General features: G+C 46.0%; 4 protein-coding genes across 5 annotated transcripts; 3 read left to right on the top strand and 1 right to left on the bottom strand.

Moving 5' to 3' along the window:
- LOC8078056 (protein FIZZY-RELATED 3) lies at positions 1,760–5,463 on the top strand. Its single transcript, XM_002456980.2, has 9 exons — positions 1,760–2,401; positions 2,500–2,622; positions 2,731–2,835; positions 3,274–3,453; positions 3,574–3,831; positions 3,916–4,017; positions 4,758–4,820; positions 4,927–4,995; positions 5,086–5,463. Exons 1-9 carry the CDS (start codon positions 1,907–1,909, stop codon positions 5,137–5,139), a joined length of 1,449 nt encoding a protein of 482 aa, XP_002457025.1. The 5' UTR covers positions 1,760–1,906; the 3' UTR covers positions 5,140–5,463.
- On the top strand, positions 6,097–8,614 carry LOC8078057 (uncharacterized protein C24B11.05). Its single transcript, XM_002456981.2, has 9 exons — positions 6,097–6,390; positions 6,633–6,723; positions 6,798–6,863; positions 6,976–7,073; positions 7,219–7,256; positions 7,369–7,456; positions 7,554–7,826; positions 7,953–8,018; positions 8,129–8,614. The coding sequence occupies exons 2-9, from the start codon at positions 6,651–6,653 to the stop codon at positions 8,282–8,284; spliced, it is 858 nt and encodes a 285-aa protein (XP_002457026.1). The 5' UTR covers positions 6,097–6,390; positions 6,633–6,650; the 3' UTR covers positions 8,285–8,614.
- Positions 10,607–13,736, bottom strand: LOC8078058 (kinetochore protein spc25). Of its 2 annotated transcripts, none has more exons than XM_002459135.2 (8): positions 13,490–13,736; positions 12,922–12,987; positions 12,463–12,609; positions 11,854–11,961; positions 11,684–11,773; positions 11,457–11,579; positions 11,047–11,225; positions 10,607–10,947 (listed from the first exon to the last, which is right to left on the bottom strand). In XM_002459135.2, the coding sequence occupies exons 1-8, from the start codon at positions 13,653–13,655 to the stop codon at positions 10,936–10,938; spliced, it is 891 nt and encodes a 296-aa protein (XP_002459180.1). In that variant the 5' UTR covers positions 13,656–13,736; the 3' UTR covers positions 10,607–10,935. The 2 variants fall into 2 exon arrangements, with proteins under 2 accessions (XP_002459180.1, XP_021311668.1); XM_021455993.1 differs by having other exon boundaries at positions 11,112–11,225; positions 13,490–13,727.
- On the top strand, positions 15,716–16,952 carry LOC8074140 (expansin-A7). The gene is made up of 2 exons (XM_002456982.2): positions 15,716–16,372; positions 16,447–16,952. The coding sequence occupies exons 1-2, from the start codon at positions 15,840–15,842 to the stop codon at positions 16,760–16,762; spliced, it is 849 nt and encodes a 282-aa protein (XP_002457027.1). The 5' UTR covers positions 15,716–15,839; the 3' UTR covers positions 16,763–16,952.

The following is an 18,673-nucleotide window of genomic DNA, read 5'->3' on the forward strand; positions in this document are numbered from 1 at the left end:
TATATATATATATATATATATATATATATATATATATATATATATATATATATATGTTACTTCCATGTGTATATCTCTAGATTTAGGGTGTACATGATCCGATGAAGTGTATATAGACGAAGTATATGATCATACTAAATCATCTAAGGTAGTATGTATGTTAAGTATACATACATACATAGAGTATGTGGTTATACTTATTATATATACTACAGTAGTCGCATTTTAGTAATATAATAAAAAATATGGATTTCTTTGAAAATTTTTCGCATAGTAAGATCTATAGTATCTTAATATAAGTATATGAACATAATCAAACCGATAAACAAGTATGAATACATACGCAATGTGGTTTATCGAAGATGGGAGTACTCCCAAAAGTACGGAAAATGCACCCTATATATATATCATCCATGTGCGCCAAAGTTCCGTTTAATATATTTAGGCTATGTTTAGCTGAGTTTTTGAAAAGTGGTTCTGCTATCAAAAAGGTAGAAAGCTAATCAAACAGGTCCAATCTAAAGCTGTTTTTTTAGAAGTAGCTGGTTTCATGTACTCCCTCCATCCCAAATTATAAGTCATTCTAACATCTTGGAGAGTCAAAGCATCTCAAATTTGACCAAATTTATACAATAAGGTAATAACATTTATGATATCAACTAAGCATCAAATTTGACCAAATTTATACAATAAGGTAATAACATTTATGATATCAACTAAACATCATTAGGTTTTCATACTATATTTATTTGATGTCATACATCTATGTAATTCGTTCTATAATTTTGGTCAAATTTAAGATGCTTTGAGCCTCCAAGTTTTTTGCAATGTCTTATAATTTGGATGGAGGGAGTAGTTAGTTTTGAAAGCACATTTGGCCTGCTTTTGGCTTTTGGCTTCTTGCTTTTTCAAAATGGATGAAAACAGAGAGTTGTTTCATAGTAGTTTTAAGGAAGATAGAAGGAGGATGTATCTTGTTTCAACAAAACATCTTACAACTTTCCAATAGCACATAGGTCATAGTAGCTTTTTCATAGCACACAACACTTTTTTCACAGTTTACGGCTCAACCAAAGAGACCCTTAAAATTAAGTTTTATAACAATTAAATTTAGTTAGGTTTTAATAGAATAAATTATGAACTATAGTGTGATAGAAAAATCTAGATTTGTAGCACACATGCCATGATGTTTGTAAAACTTAATTCAGTATATTAAATGAAGGACGCATGTAGCCACATAGGCTAACACAACTATTTTAAAAATTTATCTAGGCCAAAGACCAACATAATAGATAACGAGAGCTTGCACTACCAAGTAAACACCACAATGAGTCCATCAAAATTCAAAAAATACTAAGCTAGGAAACATAAGATTTTTATAGAAAAAAATAAAACTAGTTTCATAATTTACCAAGATAAAATAAATTTTGTATTATTTTTCATGAAGAAAATATTTAAAATTTTATTCTTATGTATATATTTTTATATCTTTAAAATAATATTTCTAATGTGGCACTATATCAGCAAAATCACCATCAAAACTACCTAGGATGAAAGAATAGATGGTTTTAAAGTTGGGTGGGTCTATGAAATTAGAGTCACATGTAAATCTAAATACAGTGTGAAGTGTGATGCACCAACACACACACACCAATCGGGTGGCCTTGAGCCCGGCCCGTAGTGGAATTGGCCCATACCCCATCCAACGGCTAGTCCACCGATCGACAAGGCGACTGACTAGTGACCGTTATTGCCTGCCTCCGGCGCTCCTCCACGTCCAGTCCCTCCTCCTTTCCCACTTCCCTTTGAGTTTGAGGCCCTTCCCTAACCTCGATCGAGGCCCGCCGCCCTTGTGTGTTTGTCGGATCGAGATCGAGATCGAGATCGAGATCTCCAGTAATCCACCATGACGCTCGCGGCGCCGGCCTCGGACGCCAAGCCGCGCCTCAACGTGCCGCCGTCCATGGCGGCCGCGCTCCGCCTCGACCCCGTGGGGCTGGGGGCGGGGCCCTCGACGCCGTCCCCCTCCCGCCGCCTCGCCGAGCCTCCCAAGACGCCCTCCCCGTCCAAGACCACCTACAGCGACCGCTTCATCCCCTGCCGCTCCTCCTCCCGCCTCCAGAACTTCGCGCTCCTCGACTCCCCTCTCTCCCCGGCCAAGGACGACACGCCCTACTCCCGCCTCCTCCGAGCCGAGCTCTTCGGCCCCGATTCGCCCAAACCCGCCACCGCAGCATCCGCCTCGCCCAACACCAACCTCTTCCGCTTCAAGAAAGACCACTCCGCGCCCACCTCCCCCTTCGCCAAAGCCGCCGCCGCGCACCATGACTGCACCGCGGGCTCCGGAGATGCGCCGTCGCCGCAGAAGCCACCCAGGAAGGTCCCCAAGACGCCGCATAAGGTAGGCAGCGCGGCTTCATTTCCTTCTCTACTCCTAGACAATCCCGCAAACACCTCGTGGGCAGGGCAACTGATCAATTCTGCCGCGTCTCTATGCAGGTTCTGGACGCGCCCTCCCTGCAGGACGACTTCTACCTCAACCTTGTCGACTGGTCCTCGCAGAACGTGCTCGCCGTCGGCCTAGGCACCTGCGTCTATCTCTGGTCCGCGTCCAATAGCAAGGTACTGTCTCAGCTATACAACACAAGATTGCTGCTGCATATATGTACCATTATGATATTGACACTGATGGATTGGATGAAACCCCCTAACCAACCAATCAACATCCAGGTCACCAAGCTCTGCGATTTGGGGCCCAGGGACAGTGTCTGCGCCGTGCATTGGTCACGCGAAGGCTCTTATCTTTCCATTGGCACCGGCCTTGGAGATGTCCAGGTTTGCCTTGCTTTGCTTTCTCCGTTACCATGCCGGTACTGCAATAGCAGTCAGTTTACATACAAACCTAGTACCAAATGGAAAATGTTAAAATTATGCACTAGTGGAGTTCCGTTATCTGAAGATCTGGACTGATAGATCTCATGTGGTTCACAACTGCACAATACTGCATTCAACCAAAATTTAATCACAGGTTACACTTTGTATAGAGCTAAAAGTTGCAGCTTTATTCAGCTAGCAGCTTAATATGGCATCGCATATGGATTGCTTCATTTGTTATGACGTATGACAGTAGAGATACACGCTTATTCGGACAACTTAGTCTGACAACTAGTTTACACCCCTGACTCAAACGTGCCAGATTTCATCGCATTTTCAAATTCTAAGTTCCATGGATATGGTGTATTGACATATAAGTAACTCTGATACTTTAAACAGATTTGGGACAGTTCTCGCTGTAAACGGATTAGAAATATGGGAGGTCACCAAACACGGACTGGGGTATTAGCATGGAGCTCATGCATCTTGTCCTCAGGTAGCAGGGACAAGAATATATTGCAGCATGACATCCGTGTCCCCAGTGACTATATCAGCAAGTTTTGTGGTCATAGATCAGAGGTGAGATTTCCATGACATAAATAGCGTCCTGGCAAATATTTCAATCACTGTGCAAAAAAATAAAAAGCATCTTGTCTGAGTGTTTTCGATTTCAGACCTTTGTGTGAACATAATTGTCAGGTTTGTGGACTCAAATGGTCGCATGACGACCGCGAGCTTGCCTCGGGTGGAAATGACAACCAGTTATTAGTGTGGAACCAACGATCGCAACAGCCAGTGTTGCAGTTGACAGAACATACAGCCGCTGTTAAAGCAATAGCGTGGTCGCCACATCAGCAAGGACTCCTGGCATCAGGAGGTGGAACAGCTGATAGATGCATCAGGTTTTGGAACACGGCTAATGGAAATGTTCTGAACTCAATTGACACAGGCAGCCAGGCAAGTAGTAGTTCTGACCACTATTGATCTCTCTGCTGTTGGTGCTGCAGTGCTGCTATCCTCATCGTTTGCTTTCTGTTGCAGGTTTGCAACCTTGCCTGGTGTAAAAATGTGAATGAGCTTGTGAGCACACATGGGTATTCCCAAAATCAAATCATGGTGTGGAAATATCCATCCATGTCAAAGGTGAGCTTTTATATGTTGTGGATCTTAAGTACTTAGCTTCTCCTGATATATCAGTAAGCTAGCCATACACTGCATGCTTTGGATACAATTATAGAATGACTTCCGATCTGCGCAACACAGTCTTTCTCGGCTTGCTTGTGAAATATAATAATTTATTTCTATGGGATGATACATTGAATTAAGGAATGCTTAAAACAACAGTGAAACTTAAAGCAAGCAATGAAAACCATTTGCTGTATAATACCATACATAGCATGTTTAGTTCCACATCAGTTGATCAGTAAGAACATAATTGTGCCCTTTTGGTATGAGGCATCGAAAGCCCTCCATGGTGTGACTCCATATGCAAGTTATTAATTAGATTGGTCTTGGATTCCACGCCAAAGATGTAATTTTGTTTCTGTGGGCTGAGACAATGACTTACAAGCAGCTGAAAACACAATAGAAATGTAAACTCCATATGCAAGTTATTAATTAGATTCGTCTTGGATTCCACGCCAAAGATGTAATTTTGTTTCTGTGGGCTGAGACATTGACTTACGAGCAGCTGAAAACACAATAGAAATGTAAAGTGGGCAATGAAAACCACTTGCTGTGCACCGTCCACTGGTTATGTGCTTCTTAATAAACAGTGTTTGTAGTGATATCATTTGTATGGCGTAACTTGTACAGTTTACCAGGGGGCATATCTTTTTTCAACCTAATTTCACTAACTATTGGATTATTTGGGGGCCAAACAGGTTGCAACTCTAACCGGACATACAATGCGTGTGCTTTACCTTGCATCGTCGCCTGATGGACAGGTAATCCCGAATGCAGTTAGTCTTTACATTGTTTCAATGATGAATCCAGAAACTACTATCTATCTCGATGAGGAGGGCAGCTAAGATGATGAGATGTAATTTGCAGACCATAGTAACAGGAGCAGGCGACGAAACTCTACGGTTCTGGAACATATTTCCATCAGTTAAAACGCAGGTAGGTATTAGTTCGTAAGCTTCAGAATGAATCAATGGGAGTTGCAGCGTTCCTGACACCTGATGCATGGTGGTGTGTTTTCGTATTCAGACCCCTGTGCGTGATATTGGGCTCTGGTCATTCTCAAGAAGCCACATCCGGTGAGGAGCAGAGCGGGCCTGGAGGACCAGATCGGAGGCAAACAAGATGATGTAGTGATACAGAGATGTTTGTTTATCCAGTGAATTTTGTACATTGTGAGGCCTGGTAATTCGTCCAAAAAAAAAGGCCTGGTAATTCGTCGATTCTTTTTGTTGTTTATTTATTTATTATGTGTGTAAAAGAACTGAAGTGTAAGTGACATTAACTTAACCAGTTGGATTGTAACTCATCAACTAGAGGAAAAAACGATTAGTGTTCTGACGATGCCTTACCTGTATCAGTATCATCACAGTTGAAAATAAACTTGTACAAGGCCGTAACAGTCAATTTATACTTGAATACCTGGCTTGTGTGGAGGTTGGCTCTTAAACATATACTATAATATATGTTGATGACTGAAGCATCGATTCTTTTTTAGCTGTAAAATAGCCTGTGCATCATCGACTGAATTTGACCTGTAACTTGTGCAATAATCTTGCTCCTCCCTCCGCCTTGATGTCTCTAGAAATATGTGGTACAATAGATAGGTAGACAGATGAGGCAAAGGGTGGGTGTTAGAATCAGATGCTGTGTTGAGTGAGTGTTTACTTCCTTTTTCATGTCCTGAAGAAACAACAGCTATGCTTGGAGCTGTGTGTTGAACTTGTTGGCAGGCACACGGTAGACAGCAAGGAATCCGGAATAGTCCCTAGCAAGTCAGAATGATTTGATATGTGGTGCGGTGGCTCGATTCCAGCGTTACACGCGGCGGCACCGACGCATCGCATCCCATAAATATGGTATATTTTTTTTTTCTTCAATCAAAAAGAAAAAACAACACGTACTGTACTACGTACCCGCCGTGCGTTGACAAAAAAGTGAAGTGAAGAATCAACAACAATGGCGAAAGTAAAGGAACCCACCGACCAGCACAACTGGTTTGTTTTGAGCGATCTGGGGAATGGGAATGGATTGGATTGGGGGCTTCCAAAGCAAAGCTGGTTTGGTTTGTTTTGAGCGATCTGGACTGGCGCCTATAAAAAAAAAAAAAAGAAGAAGGAAAAAACCGCACTTGCCCTCCTCCTGTCCTGCATTCCGCGCTGGTGCCATTCCTTCCAACCATCCAGCCCTCTGAGCTCCCTGCCTTCCAATCTATCCAATTCATCCCTGCAGGTCAGGTCAGGTTGAGGTCCCTCGTCGTCGCCCTCCTCCTCCTTCGTCGTCGTTGCTTCCGCTTCCGCCGCCGCCTTCGCCTTCGCCGCGGAAACTAATCTGGTAATGGAAAACGTTCGAGGTCCAGCATAGCGTCGCCCCCAAAAGACAATAAGTAACTCATAATCTAGTTATTTAGGTCAGGGCGTCAGGCCTAGCCTAGGAAGACGCCAGCCATTGCTTCAATTCCTTGGGGATCTTGTCATTTCTTGTTTGCTTAGATCCAGATCCGCAAAAAATTGATGCTATATTGCCCAAGAACGGAGTGCATGCGTAAAACATTTTGGTCTCTTCTTGTTCCGCAGCACGGGATCGGTATCGTAATGGAGTACGACGGCAAGTACAGCAAGGACCAGCAGAGCCTCCTCAACCTCAAGTGCGACTGCCTCCTCTTCGGTATGTCCTCTTTACATGCTCATCAATCAATCGCAAATCAGTCAATAATCTTTACTTGTCTTATTATCTACTAGACCTTGATGACACGCTATACCCATTCAACTCTGGCATTGCTGCCGATATCATGAAGAACATCCAAGGTACACAAAATATACAGCTAAGCTAGCCCTTGTTTAGTTATCTCAGTCCATCTCCTTGTGTTGCAAGGAGTCGGTCACTGCTGTTGTATGCTGATGAGAATGTGCTCTTCAGATTATATGGTGCACAAGCTCCGCGTTGAGGAGACCATAAGCCTGGAGCTATGCGTCCTCCTCTACAAGCAGTATGGAACCACCATGGCTGGCTTGAGGGTGCGTGCTCTTCAATCCCAGAATAAAACCATTTCATTCCATTGCTTCTGCTTCTGCTTCTTTCTTGTTGCTTACTGGCCCTAACATTAATAAACCTTGCTTCTTGCTTTCTTTCTTGTTTGTTCTTTTATATAATATATAATAGGCTGTTGGGTACCAGTTTGATTACGATGACTACCACAGGTACCGGATTCTGCCCACATTCGATTTCTCTTTTCCAGATTAAAAAGTTTGTCCAGTAATTTTGGAAGAGAGCAGTTCAGGTTCCTAATGCTCCCGCTTGGTTCCTGTGCAGCTTTGTCCATGGAAGGTTGTCTTATGACAAAATCAAGCCTGATCCTGTGCTTAGGAACATCCTCCTGAGCTTACCCATTCGCAAACTTGTATGTGGCATGCCAACAACTTGATAGTGTTTATTCCACAGCAAAAACAAGTGATTGTTCATATTGGCTTGGCTTTTGCGTAATTCTACTTCTATAGGTGTTCACAAACGGTGACAGAGCCCATGCTTCAAGGGCCCTGAAGAGGCTCGGGATAGAGGATTGCTTTGAAGGAGTCGTGTGCTTTGAGACACTGAACCCGACATCTCCTCCGCCTGTCCCAGCTGAGGAACTTCAAATCTTTGATATAATGAAGCATCTGACTCACCCACAGCCTGGAGTGGAGCTACCAAAATCACCTATCCTGTGCAAACCGTCAAGGGAGGCGATGCTGCAGGCTCTCAAGGTCGCCTCCATTAATCCACAGACAACTGTAAGCACCTACCTGCTCATCATTGTCAGCCTTGACATCTGATGGCTACCTTCCATGTATGTTAACAATGCTATGGTGTACTGGTAACTGATTTTTCTTGCTTGCTGGAACACAAACACCTTCCAGATATTGTTCGATGACAGCTTCAGGAACATTGAAGCTGCAAAGCAAATTGGAATGCGTACTGTCCTGGTAAGCAAACCGCATCAATATCTCCCTTGTATTTGATGCTAGAGAATTTTGGTGGGTGGCAAACAAATGTAACACAAAGGTGATGACTGATGAATGAATGTGCCAACCAGGTTGGAACATCTGAGCGGAAAAAAGGTGCTGACCACGCCTTGGAAAGCCTCCACAACATGAAGGAAGCACTGCCTGAGCTGTGGGAAGAAGCTGTGAAGGATGAAGATGTGAGGAATTCAAGCAAAGCCGGAATCGAGACATCCGTGATTGCATGATCTTTTGTTGGTCACAAATTAGCCCTTTTGTTTTCCTTGGAGGAGAACACGAGGTGGTGAATCTTTGTATTTTTTAGCACTGCCTCTTGTACGAAAAAGAGCTACTAATTAGAGGACAAGAAAACCAGCTCCTCAAGGGGGTGGGAGGACTGACTGATCCTGCTACCACTGATGTTACATCCCATATACTATTACTATCCGATAAGAATGCTTGCCCAGTTTTCTTCTTCAACTATCTAGGACGGTTATTTTGTTGGCGTTTAGTTAAAGCAGCTGGATATTTGGATCCAAATGTCTATCTCTTTGCTACTTGGTTCTTCATGCTTATGATTCTGGAGTGATGATGTCCTGTTGTCCTTTGATTTACCATTTACTTCATTATAGACAGATTCTCAATGTTACCTTGATGAAACAAGTTGTTATTTACCTTTGTGCTAGATGATCAATACTATCAAAATTACAGCAGGATCCAGCTGCTCTAAATTTCTCATTTAGTGAAGCACCTGGATGAAAACAGTGCTTTCTATGTACATCCATGACAACTAACTTGATCGATTCTACACAACGGTAAATGTCATGAACGGGAAAATACCAAAGTTCAGCTAGGCGCTAGGTGGATTCTAGGCGGTGACCCTCCGCCTAGCACCTAGGCAGGAGTAATCGCGCCTAGGCGTTCTAGGCGTTTCCCTAGGCGCTGGGAGGAACAGGGGAGGGGAGAGGAAATGGAGCAGGGGAGGAGGAGCTGCCGGCGGCGGAGGGGAGATGAGCAGGGGAGGAGTTGCCGGTGGGGGGAGAGAAGATGAGCAGGGGAGGGGACTGACCTTGGGGCGGGGTAGCAGCCGGCAGTGGAGCAGGAGGACGGAGGAGGCGGCGGGGATTTCGCGTGATTTCCCACGGCCGAAGCCATCCGCGCGCGTGCGAAAGGCCGCGTCGTCCGCCTCCACGCGGCGCCATCAGCCTGCGGGGGCGAAATTTCGTGGCTCGCCCAGCTCTGCGACCGCCTCGGCGCCGCCTAGCGCCTAGATGCCGCCTACCCCCCTAGGCGAGGCGGTTACCCCTCGCCCAGCGCCTAATCGCGCCTAGGCGCCGCCTAGCAGAACTATGGAAAATACTTTAGCTCGGGGGGGGGGGGGTGTTCTGTCAGAAGTAAGCCAGACTGTATATTGTGAATTTTATTAGAGAATCCATGCGAGCTGCAACCTGCAAGTCTGCAACCAACATGAGTTTTCCATTGCTATTAGGTGATGTAAAGCAGCAAAATCTTAAGTTTTTTTTTTGACAAGCAAAGGGGGGGGGAGGCGTTCCCCACCTGAATTTATTTTTATTGGCCCCAAAAACGGCCCGTGGAGTAATACAAGTTTTCAGATCACAGATCACCTAGATGGTGATGGAGGGGGGGGGGTGTTTGTGGAAACCACAGCACCTCAGAACACAAACAAACTAATCAATCTAACTATCCTTGGCCTGAACTAGCCATTTCGAAATAGCTGCACCAAGACTGGGGTATGTCTTTTCTTAGCTGAGAATCTGTGGCTCCAAAGTTGGGCAGAGGATTTGCAACGGTTGAGAAGTTGGACTGCTGAGATGCTTTCTTGCCTGATACCTTAGCATTTCGGACTTTTCAAATTTCCCAGCACGCGAGCGCTAGGAAGGCCGAAAATTCGTCAACGGGAAACCCAGGAGGTGGGGTAACCGACTGAAGGTTTTGAAGCTGGATTCCTATCATAGAGTTGAGGTTCAGACGAGCCCAGAAACTTACAGCGATTGCACAGCCACCAATGATATGCTCCGGGGTTTCTTCGCTCGCATTGCACACCTCACAGGTTGAGTCTTGCACAATATGTTTTTTGCGTAGTAGAGACCTGCTTTGAATCCTTCCCTGGACTAGGAGCCACATGAACAATTGCACCCGCGGTGGAGCAGAGTTTTTCCAGACAAAATTGGCCCCGAGATCATTGCGTTGTCCCCTGGATTTGAGGAGTCTGTACAGGGCGCCGGTGTCAAGGCCAACCTCCCCCTTGCTGAAGACCGAGAGTCTCTTGTCTGTCGAGTCGTCCAGGTGTACACCTCCCAGAAGCTGCTGTACAAGATGCAATTGAGATGTTGCCCTCGCAGTGAGCCTTGGCACCAACGAGTTCTGCAGACCAATGCTGAACATTTGTGCGACAGTGCAGTCCTTCTCATTGCAGTGGCTGTAGAGTGCTGGGCACAAGTCCTCCAGTGACTCATCCTGAAACCAGACGTCACTTTATTTTTGTGGACCATTTAGGCATTGTTGTCTGGCCAATATGTAAGCCATTTCAACATGTAAGAGCACATACAAGGTTCAAACGCTTATACACATTACCATGAATATGAAGAATGATAGGTAATACAAAGTTACAAACAGCAACAATTGGGTAGTTCCATCAAAAAAAGAACACTGAGGTACAAGTACAACACGAGTTCTGAGTCAGAAATGCAAGCAGCAGACAACATTATACAAAGTGCTTTAACTTTTACTGTACAGATCTCCGCGGCCCAATGCTATTGGGCAGAGTAAATAGCATGTTGACATGGAGAATCCCCTGTAAATCCCGTTGCCTGCTATTCAGTTTGCCCAGCCGCAGATGAATTTGCTATATTACGAGGCCAGCCGTTCGGTGCCAACTTTAGCAGGGTTCCTACAATGAATATATGTATTGATTTATTCTTCACTGAATACTGCCTTACCTTTTCTATCAGACTAGCTATACATAGGGGTGAATGCAGAATGTACTCACGATTATGGTATGAGGGGAGGATTTTGCTAGCCCTTTAAGTCGAAATTCCTGATTCTTTGACTGACCTTGTGTATGACTTCGATCAATGCCATTTTCACTTCTGGAATCCACTGATAATGCTGGTGATGAAGATGTTATGGATAATACCTCAGGGCAAAAGGAGCTTGACAATTGATTTCCTGCAAAAAGCACAACCATAACTCTGAATAAATAATAATGACAAGTTAGTGCTACATTTACAAACCACCAAATATTTACGCAAGTTGAAAAGACTTAATTTTTTTTAAACAACTACCACAAACCATGTCCTATCTCCTGAGCCTGGAACCTATGTCATGATTGAAGTTACATAGTATAGACATTTTACCTATGAGATAGAACACGTAATGAGAATATATAGCATAAAGTACCACTGATTGTAGCAGCTTGGAACCTGTTTCTCATGAACCTCACAAATTTGTACAGATCATTGTTGCAGTTAAGTTCCTTCACCAATTCTTCAATGCCATCCACAAAGGGAACACACCGGACTACTGTTATCGAAAGGAAAAGGAACTTCAACATCTATGCACAAAATGTAATCATGTGACATCTACTACAAGTATCAGATGGCTCAGCTAAGAAACTTGCAACTCACAGACGTATCTTTCTTCAACAAGCTTTACGCAAAAAGAATACTCCTTGTCAGGACTTTGCACATCAATTTTGTTGAACACAAATTTCACCCCTAGCAAAAAAAGCTATGTGTAAAATGCTATTGCATCAATCTAATATACTAATTAACCATGTCATTAATATTTCCATTACCTTCTCCTCCAACAACTTGGAAACCAAGAAACTTATCGTACCACATGAGAGAATTCTCTAGGTTCTTATCCCCATCTGCGTCACTCTCAGCTTCAAGGGATTCAATATCTGCCATCAAATCGAGATTTACTAAGGCATATAGGTTTCAGAATATGGGCATCCCGAAAATGTTCCAAAAAAAAGGGAAAAGGTATTAAGTTTACAATACAAGGTATAGTGTATATACATCAGAGTAAACCTAGATTGTTTAGGAGCATCAGAAATGATTTCATTTGTATCTAAGAGATCAATAAAACCCCTCAAACTGAGCTTTTGTAATTTTGAAATCTGAATAAAGCACTGCTAATTGAGTATTTAGTTTCGAAAAGATACCAGGGACCATTGATGTAAATAAGCAAAACAGGGGTTTCGTTAATAAATAAAAAAACAGGGGCTTCATCAATATAAAGAAGCCCCCATAATAAATCCTGAAACAACTACACTGTGACATAAAGTGCTAAAGAATCGCCAAGGCTTACACAATACGTGGATTGGAAAAAAAAAAATGTCATGAAAGCTGAATACAACAAATGGTGCCTAGTTGACTGTACAATTAGTAACTACAGTTACCTTTGAGTTGATTTGATATGGCATTCATGCATGCATCTCTTGTAGCCCTACGGTCCATAACCAAGCGTCTGAGCTGCTCATTTGTTGCAATGGTGTTTGAAATTGACTCAGTCATGAGCTTATGATTTGACATTCTGCTTGTTTGGACTGCGGGGTAGAAAACTTCCATGAGCTGAGATTGACAAAGAAACCAGGAAGGCTAGTATGGAACCAAGCAGTAGAAAGAAAAGAAAATTGGCACAACCGCAAAAGTAGGATACCGTTAGCATGTATAAGAGGAACAAAATGAAATGAAGAAGAAAACAGACAATGGTAGAAATAATTAGCCAATGCAGCATGGCATTGCCATGTATACAAAAGGAAGAAGGATGATGACACATTTCACTATTATTACATGAATAAATGAACCCGATTGAAAAATGCATGGAAATGAGGAAATGCTTGTGCAGTTGTGCTCACCGGAGAGGGCCTGTGCTAGATCTGATTCTAATTTCCGGAGGTGTTGTTTTTGTTGGCTGAGTTTTGCTGCCATTCCAAAAACACACATATGAGTAAAGTAACTTTGCAAATAATATCGAGCTTAAACAATTATATAGATAGATAGGATACTAATGGCAATCGTTGCACTGAAAGGCAAGGACCAAAGCTATTTGTCAAATTGATGACTGCTATTAGTTCTTGATGAATTGAGCAACGACCACCTTGAGAGTTGTGAGAACACCTTTAGCAATAAATGAGGTACTACTACTAGGCAGGTGCTTGGTCACTTGGATCTGCCACTGAGTGAGATCTCAGTACAAGCCCAACATAGTAGTGGCAGAGTCGAGCTCCCTGGTAGAAATGCGGACTAGTTCTAGGAGCCTCTGTGGTGGATTCTGAAAAGAAAAAACACACTAACCCTAGCGGACCCGGCTGACCCATTCTGCTAACTAATAAACCATATATTGGAGGGCGAAGCCGAAGCAAAAGCAAAAGCAAAAGCAAAGACAGGCGAGTAGTAGAAGTGGGGGCGAAGAGGTTGAGATGCCTCGGTTGGAGACAGTCTGGTTGGCGATGGAGCGCGCCTCGAGGAGGGCGGCGTTGAAGGTGGAGGAGGCGGCGGCGGTGCGGTCCCGGGAGTCAGTGATCCGGCGCTTGATGGCGGCGCGCTGCTCCTTTATCCTCCGGCGCAGATCGGCGGCGGCGTCCGCCATGGCTGCTGCGGGGGCGGCTAGGCGTTGGAGAAGCGGAGTGGCTGGAGGAGCCTCGAGTTCGAATTTCCTTGTGGGGGAAAAGAAAAAAAAAAAACACGTCATCATCCTTTTGTTCCGTTGTTCCTTCTCGTGCAAGGAGGAGGGCATGGGCTTTGTTGGACTGGTCATGGTGCCCAAATGGGCCAAAAGGTCAAGATCAGGTATATATTTTATTTACTTTTTGATTGATCTCTACTCTAAACAAAAAATGAAACTAAACATCTCATTCATCAACTCTCAAAATCATTTAAATCATCTCCCTATCCTTGTTAGAAGTAGTTGTTTTGATGTTTTATTGTTTCTTTTAGTTTTAAAAAAATTGGATAAATATCTAATAATTTTTTAAACCATGAAAAATATCAAATTTCAAGAAAAATCCTAGATATGGATTAGTACAACAAAAACCCAATTAAAATATTTCCAAAAAATAGATTGAAGTATAAAATAATAAAAAGTCTACAAATTGTTTGAACATCCTAATGGATCTTTAAACATGTTTATAAAAATTTAGACACAAAAAATGTTGCATTATTGATGGTTGCTTTCATATTTTTATTATATACATTTTTCAAAGCACATTTGATCATCAATTACAATGATTTTGTTTTTTTTGTAGTTTTTATATATTTTCTCACCTTTTTTAGCTAAAATCATGAGCTCTAAAAATTTTATTTGAGTTTTTACTATCCCAATAAACCTATAGGGTTTTTCCTCAGAATTTTTACAATCTTAGAGACCCTTTTAGTGGTTTTAAAACCTTATAGATATTTATTGATTTTTTTTTAATAATAATCTCTACTATAACTGAAAACCTCACCAAGCTAATTCCTTCCTTCAAGATCAATGACTCATAACCTACCTACTACGAATGCAACGGCTGTGATTAAAAGTTTGATGATGCTTCCCACTCTCCCACACTCCCTCATCCATGCCCACGCTCGCGCGGCCCTCATGATCACAACGCCCGACGCCGTGGGTTCAAGTACGGCATCCACCGAGAAATATTCCTCCTTTTTCTACTTTTCATGATCAGTCCACCCAGGTTAAGCACAATTCAAATCAATTTTGAACTCACCCCGTCTACCGCCACAATCTTCGTGTCCCTTCCTCTAGGAGCATGTCGACGATCTACACCACGATGTACGACCGCAATGTCGGGGCAACGTGACGACTGACGAGTGGAGAGATCGAATCCTAGCCCACCCCAACGACGAGGAGGCGCGACGTGGTCGTCGGCATAGGCGGCGCGGTGGAAGAGTTCTGGTGTTCTCGGTAGGCAGAGGCAGATCGACGTCATGGCTGTCCTTGTGTCGACGTGCCGGCTAGATCAAGGCATTTTGCCTGTCAGATTGACGGCATAGCCTCCCCTTGATGCACCGCTGCAGCCCGCAGCGACCGGGGCTATGTTCGCCCCTAGCTCCGGAAAGCCATCACGCTCGACTTCGGCCATGGCCGCCACAGCGACTAGGGGCTTCCAGGTGTTTCACATCGACGACACCGATCGAGGGCTCCGGAGAACGACGTCAATATATGTCTGGAGATATAAAAATAGTGTAAACGACAAACTCTGCAGAAACAAATTGGTTTTTTTTAAAAGCATTCTCTACAAAAAAAAAACTATAGCGTATTATAATACAGGTATTATACTAGTAATAACTAATAAAAAGGACAAAAACGGTTGAAAAGCACTTGTAGCCCGGATATGGTAACTTACAATGTTTTTGATAGTTTGGGAGAGAAGTAAGATGTAGAATTTGACGAGAAAAAATAATCCACGGCGACAGTAATTGAGGGGTTTTAAAAGGCTGGAACGAAACATGTGGCTACTTTGCAGGAGCCATCAGGGCTTGCGGTTGTGCGGGCAGGACGTGGTTACGGGCACAATTGATCAAACCTGCAAATAATCCGTAGCACTCTTTTTTTTTTCTTCAAATGTACTACTCCTAATTATTGCAGTGAGCTGGCCTGCGTTAAGTAACAAGAAAACTCTGGTAGTGCTACTCTTTTCTTCTTCTTTTGAGATGAGCTTTTCTTTTAATTTCAGCTGAGATGAGATGAGCTTGGCTTGTGTCCACGGTCCACGCCTCACCTCGATGACTAGCTAGCATATATCGATGAGAAGACACAGACACAAGGAATGCAAAGATGCCTGGCTGTGTTTCTCATCCCTCATCACCACGGCGGCTACATCCGCTCCTGCGCCGCAGCAGCAGCAACAACAACAACAATGATCTCCTGCTTGCCGGCATTGTCATCCTCCTCCTTGCCCGGGCATCAGCTGGGCCGTGGCAGAAGAGCGCGCACGCCACCATGACCATGTATGGTGGCAGCGACGCGTCGGGCACCATGGGCGGCGCCTGCGGGTACGGCAACCTCTACATCGCGGGGTACGGCGTGGCGACGGGGGCGCTCAGCACGCCGCTCTTCAACAACGGACTCACCTGCGGCGCCTGCTTCGAGATCAAGTGCAGTTGCAGGAGCGGCTGCCAGTGCCAGTGCCACCCCTCCGTGTCGTCGGTGGTGATCACGGCCACCAACTTCTGCCCGCCCAACTACGGGCTGCCCTCGGACGCCGGCGGGTGGTGCAACCCGCCGCGCCACCACTTCGACCTCTCCATGCCGGCCTTCCTCCGCATCGCAGACTACCGCGCCAGCATCGTGCCCGTCACATACCGGAGGTACAGTACAGTAGACAGACACCTCCAGGCAGAGGCAGGCTTAATTAAGTGGTGTTTGCATTATATTATTGCAGGGTGGCGTGCCGCAAGTCCGGCGGCATCCGGTTCAGCGTCAACGGCTTCCGCTACTTCAACCTGGTGCTCATCAGCAACGTGGGTGGCGCCGGCGACGTGGTCCGCGCCGCCGTCAAGGCCTCGCACACGGAGTGGCTGCCCCTGGCGCGCAACTGGGGACAGAACTGGCAGTGCAGCTCCATCCTCGTGGGCGGGGCGCTCTCCTTCCGCGTCACCACCAGCGACCGCCGCACCCTCACCTCCTGGAACGTCGCCGGACCAGCCTGGCGCTTTGGACAGACATTCACCGCCGCCAAAAACTTCAGGGACCCCTAGGCTCCTCTGGCTAGCATAGCAGCCTGCTGCATCAGCACACTAGCTAGTCATCCATGCATCATCATCATCATTATATAAATTAGCTTGTTGGTTGGTTCTGCTTTTGTGTTAATAATCAAATGCAAATCATATTTAGAGGAAGGAAAAAGGCTTAGCCAACATATCAAAAATCGAGAGGGGGCAACCAGCTGCTACCTTGCCCGTACGCGGTACGTGCTGTGACACTGGTGAATCATACTACAGTGATGACCGAAACAAATGTTAAAGGAACGCCGTCGCCCCACCAACCTAACTGAACGCATGCGAGTCCGGTCATTTCGGTTGCCGGCGTCCACCAAACTTCCTTTCCTTCTTTTCCCCCAACGCTAGTTTTTTTTTTAAGGTTACCGGGGGAGGCGTTCCCCACCTAAATTTTTATATATAGTGGCTGAAAACGGCCAGATAAAGTTATACATTTGTCAGCACACGCCCAAGCACAAGGTGAAAAGTGCCAGCAACCAAAGAAGAGAAAAAGAGCAACTACCACAAACACCAAGACACATGAACTCATTGACGATGCCTTCAGGGAGGTGAACGACGTCGCAACGTAGTCATCATCAGCCAAGCATGAAGAGGAGCTCCACATATGGGCATTGGCAGGGCTTTCGCCCAAGTCATGTGCCAGAGGTGTTGAGCGGGTCGAAACAAGAAGACTGCAGCTAAAGCTGAGGTTCTTCAGTGACGTCTTTAGGAAGGAGATCTCGTCACTGGCTCAGAAACATCTGAGCTAAGCTTTCGCCCAGAACTATTGCAAGTACTCCCCGTTAACATGCCCAAAACGACGGTGATACATACACAGACAAGCAATGACGCGTGGACGAGGGGAGTGTGGGAAGGCCGGTTGCCGCCACACCGTGCGGAGCCGAAGCCAGACTCACCCGCGACAGTAGTAGGCACGCACCGGCAACATCCACACCTAGACGGATGGGGGCCGGAGTGCTTGCCAGCCGCCGCCACACCTCGCGGAGCTGTTACTGGACTCGCCCACGAAAGTGGGAGGCGCGCACCGGCAAGTTACGTCGTGACGAGGGATAAGGAGCTTGCCAGCCGCCGCCACACCTCATGGAGCCGTTACCGGACTCGGCCGCGATAGTGGGAGGCGCGCACCGGCAAGACATCATGCCGAGATAGAGAGGGTCACCGGTCGCCGCCACACTACGCGGAGCCGTTGCCGGACTCGCCCGCAATAGTGGGAGGCGCGCACCGGCCACTCCAGCCGCCATGGCCAGCCATACGCCCCGTCCCAGTCTACCACGACAGGACCACACGACGGACCAGCCGCGACCCCCGGCCCTAGACCGAGGTGGGAGTCGGAGAGGGGGCGGATCCGGTTGCAGGAGCAGCGGATCTGAGCCGGGATTGCCGGATCCGGTCGCCTACCGCCGGAGACGAAGGGGAGGAAGAGCGCCGCTGTTTTAGATGTCGTTGTCACACCGGTGGTGGAGCACTGGATCAGCTCTCGTTGGAGCGGCATCCACCCCCTGGGTCGGAGGTGTCGTTGGAGGGGAATCGGAGCTGGCAGGGAAGGCTGAGACACATAGGGCGGAGAAGCCGCGTCGTCGCACGCCGTACGTCAAGGCCCAGCGCGAGAGGACGACGCTCGGAGCAGCGGCGCCACCAGGACCGACGAGGTTCATCCCTGCACGGAGGAGCTCACGGAGTTTCTGGAGAGTTCCTCACCGCCGCCATCCTAGAGGGCCACGAGGGCCTCCCGGCGGTCCTCTCCGGCAGCGGTGAGGGGAGGGAAGATGAGGTGGAGGTGAGGAGGCGGCGGCTAGGGTTTGCCGCCGCCGAGTCGCCTGTGCGGGGCGACGTGTCAATTTCTAGACTTCAAAGACAGTAGTGACCAGCGCAATGCAAAACAACGCAGGC

The sequence above is a fragment of the Sorghum bicolor genome, chromosome 3 (genome assembly GCF_000003195.3).
Source record: "Sorghum bicolor cultivar BTx623 chromosome 3, Sorghum_bicolor_NCBIv3, whole genome shotgun sequence".
Taxonomy (NCBI): Eukaryota; Viridiplantae; Streptophyta; class Magnoliopsida; order Poales; family Poaceae; genus Sorghum; species Sorghum bicolor.

Bases quoted from the DNA above. Each gene is read 5' to 3' on its own strand.
- LOC8078056 (XM_002456980.2), top strand. From the start codon at position 1,907: ATGACGCTCGCGGCGCCGGCCTCGGACGCCAAGCCGCGCCTCAACGTG. The intron at 2,836-3,273 runs GTTTGCCTTGCT...TACTTTAAACAG, and splicing joins CCGGCCTTGGAGATGTCCAG to ATTTGGGACAGTTCTCGCTG. The intron at 4,018-4,757 runs GTGAGCTTTTAT...GGGGCCAAACAG, and splicing joins AATATCCATCCATGTCAAAG to GTTGCAACTCTAACCGGACA.
- LOC8078057 (XM_002456981.2), top strand. From the start codon at position 6,651: ATGGAGTACGACGGCAAGTACAGCAAGGACCAGCAGAGCCTCCTCAAC. The intron at 6,864-6,975 runs GTACACAAAATA...TGTGCTCTTCAG, and splicing joins TATCATGAAGAACATCCAAG to ATTATATGGTGCACAAGCTC. The intron at 8,019-8,128 runs GTAAGCAAACCG...TGTGCCAACCAG, and splicing joins TTGGAATGCGTACTGTCCTG to GTTGGAACATCTGAGCGGAA.
- LOC8078058 (XM_002459135.2), bottom strand. From the start codon at position 13,655: ATGGCGGACGCCGCCGCCGATCTGCGCCGGAGGATAAAGGAGCAGCGC. The intron at 12,988-13,489 runs GCATCTCAACCT...TTGGAATGGCAG, and splicing joins CCAGACTGTCTCCAACCGAG to CAAAACTCAGCCAACAAAAA. The intron at 12,610-12,921 runs GTGAGCACAACT...TCTACCCCGCAG, and splicing joins TCTAGCACAGGCCCTCTCCG to TCCAAACAAGCAGAATGTCA.
- LOC8074140 (XM_002456982.2), top strand. From the start codon at position 15,840: ATGCCTGGCTGTGTTTCTCATCCCTCATCACCACGGCGGCTACATCCG. The intron at 16,373-16,446 runs GTACAGTACAGT...ATATTATTGCAG, and splicing joins GTGCCCGTCACATACCGGAG to GGTGGCGTGCCGCAAGTCCG.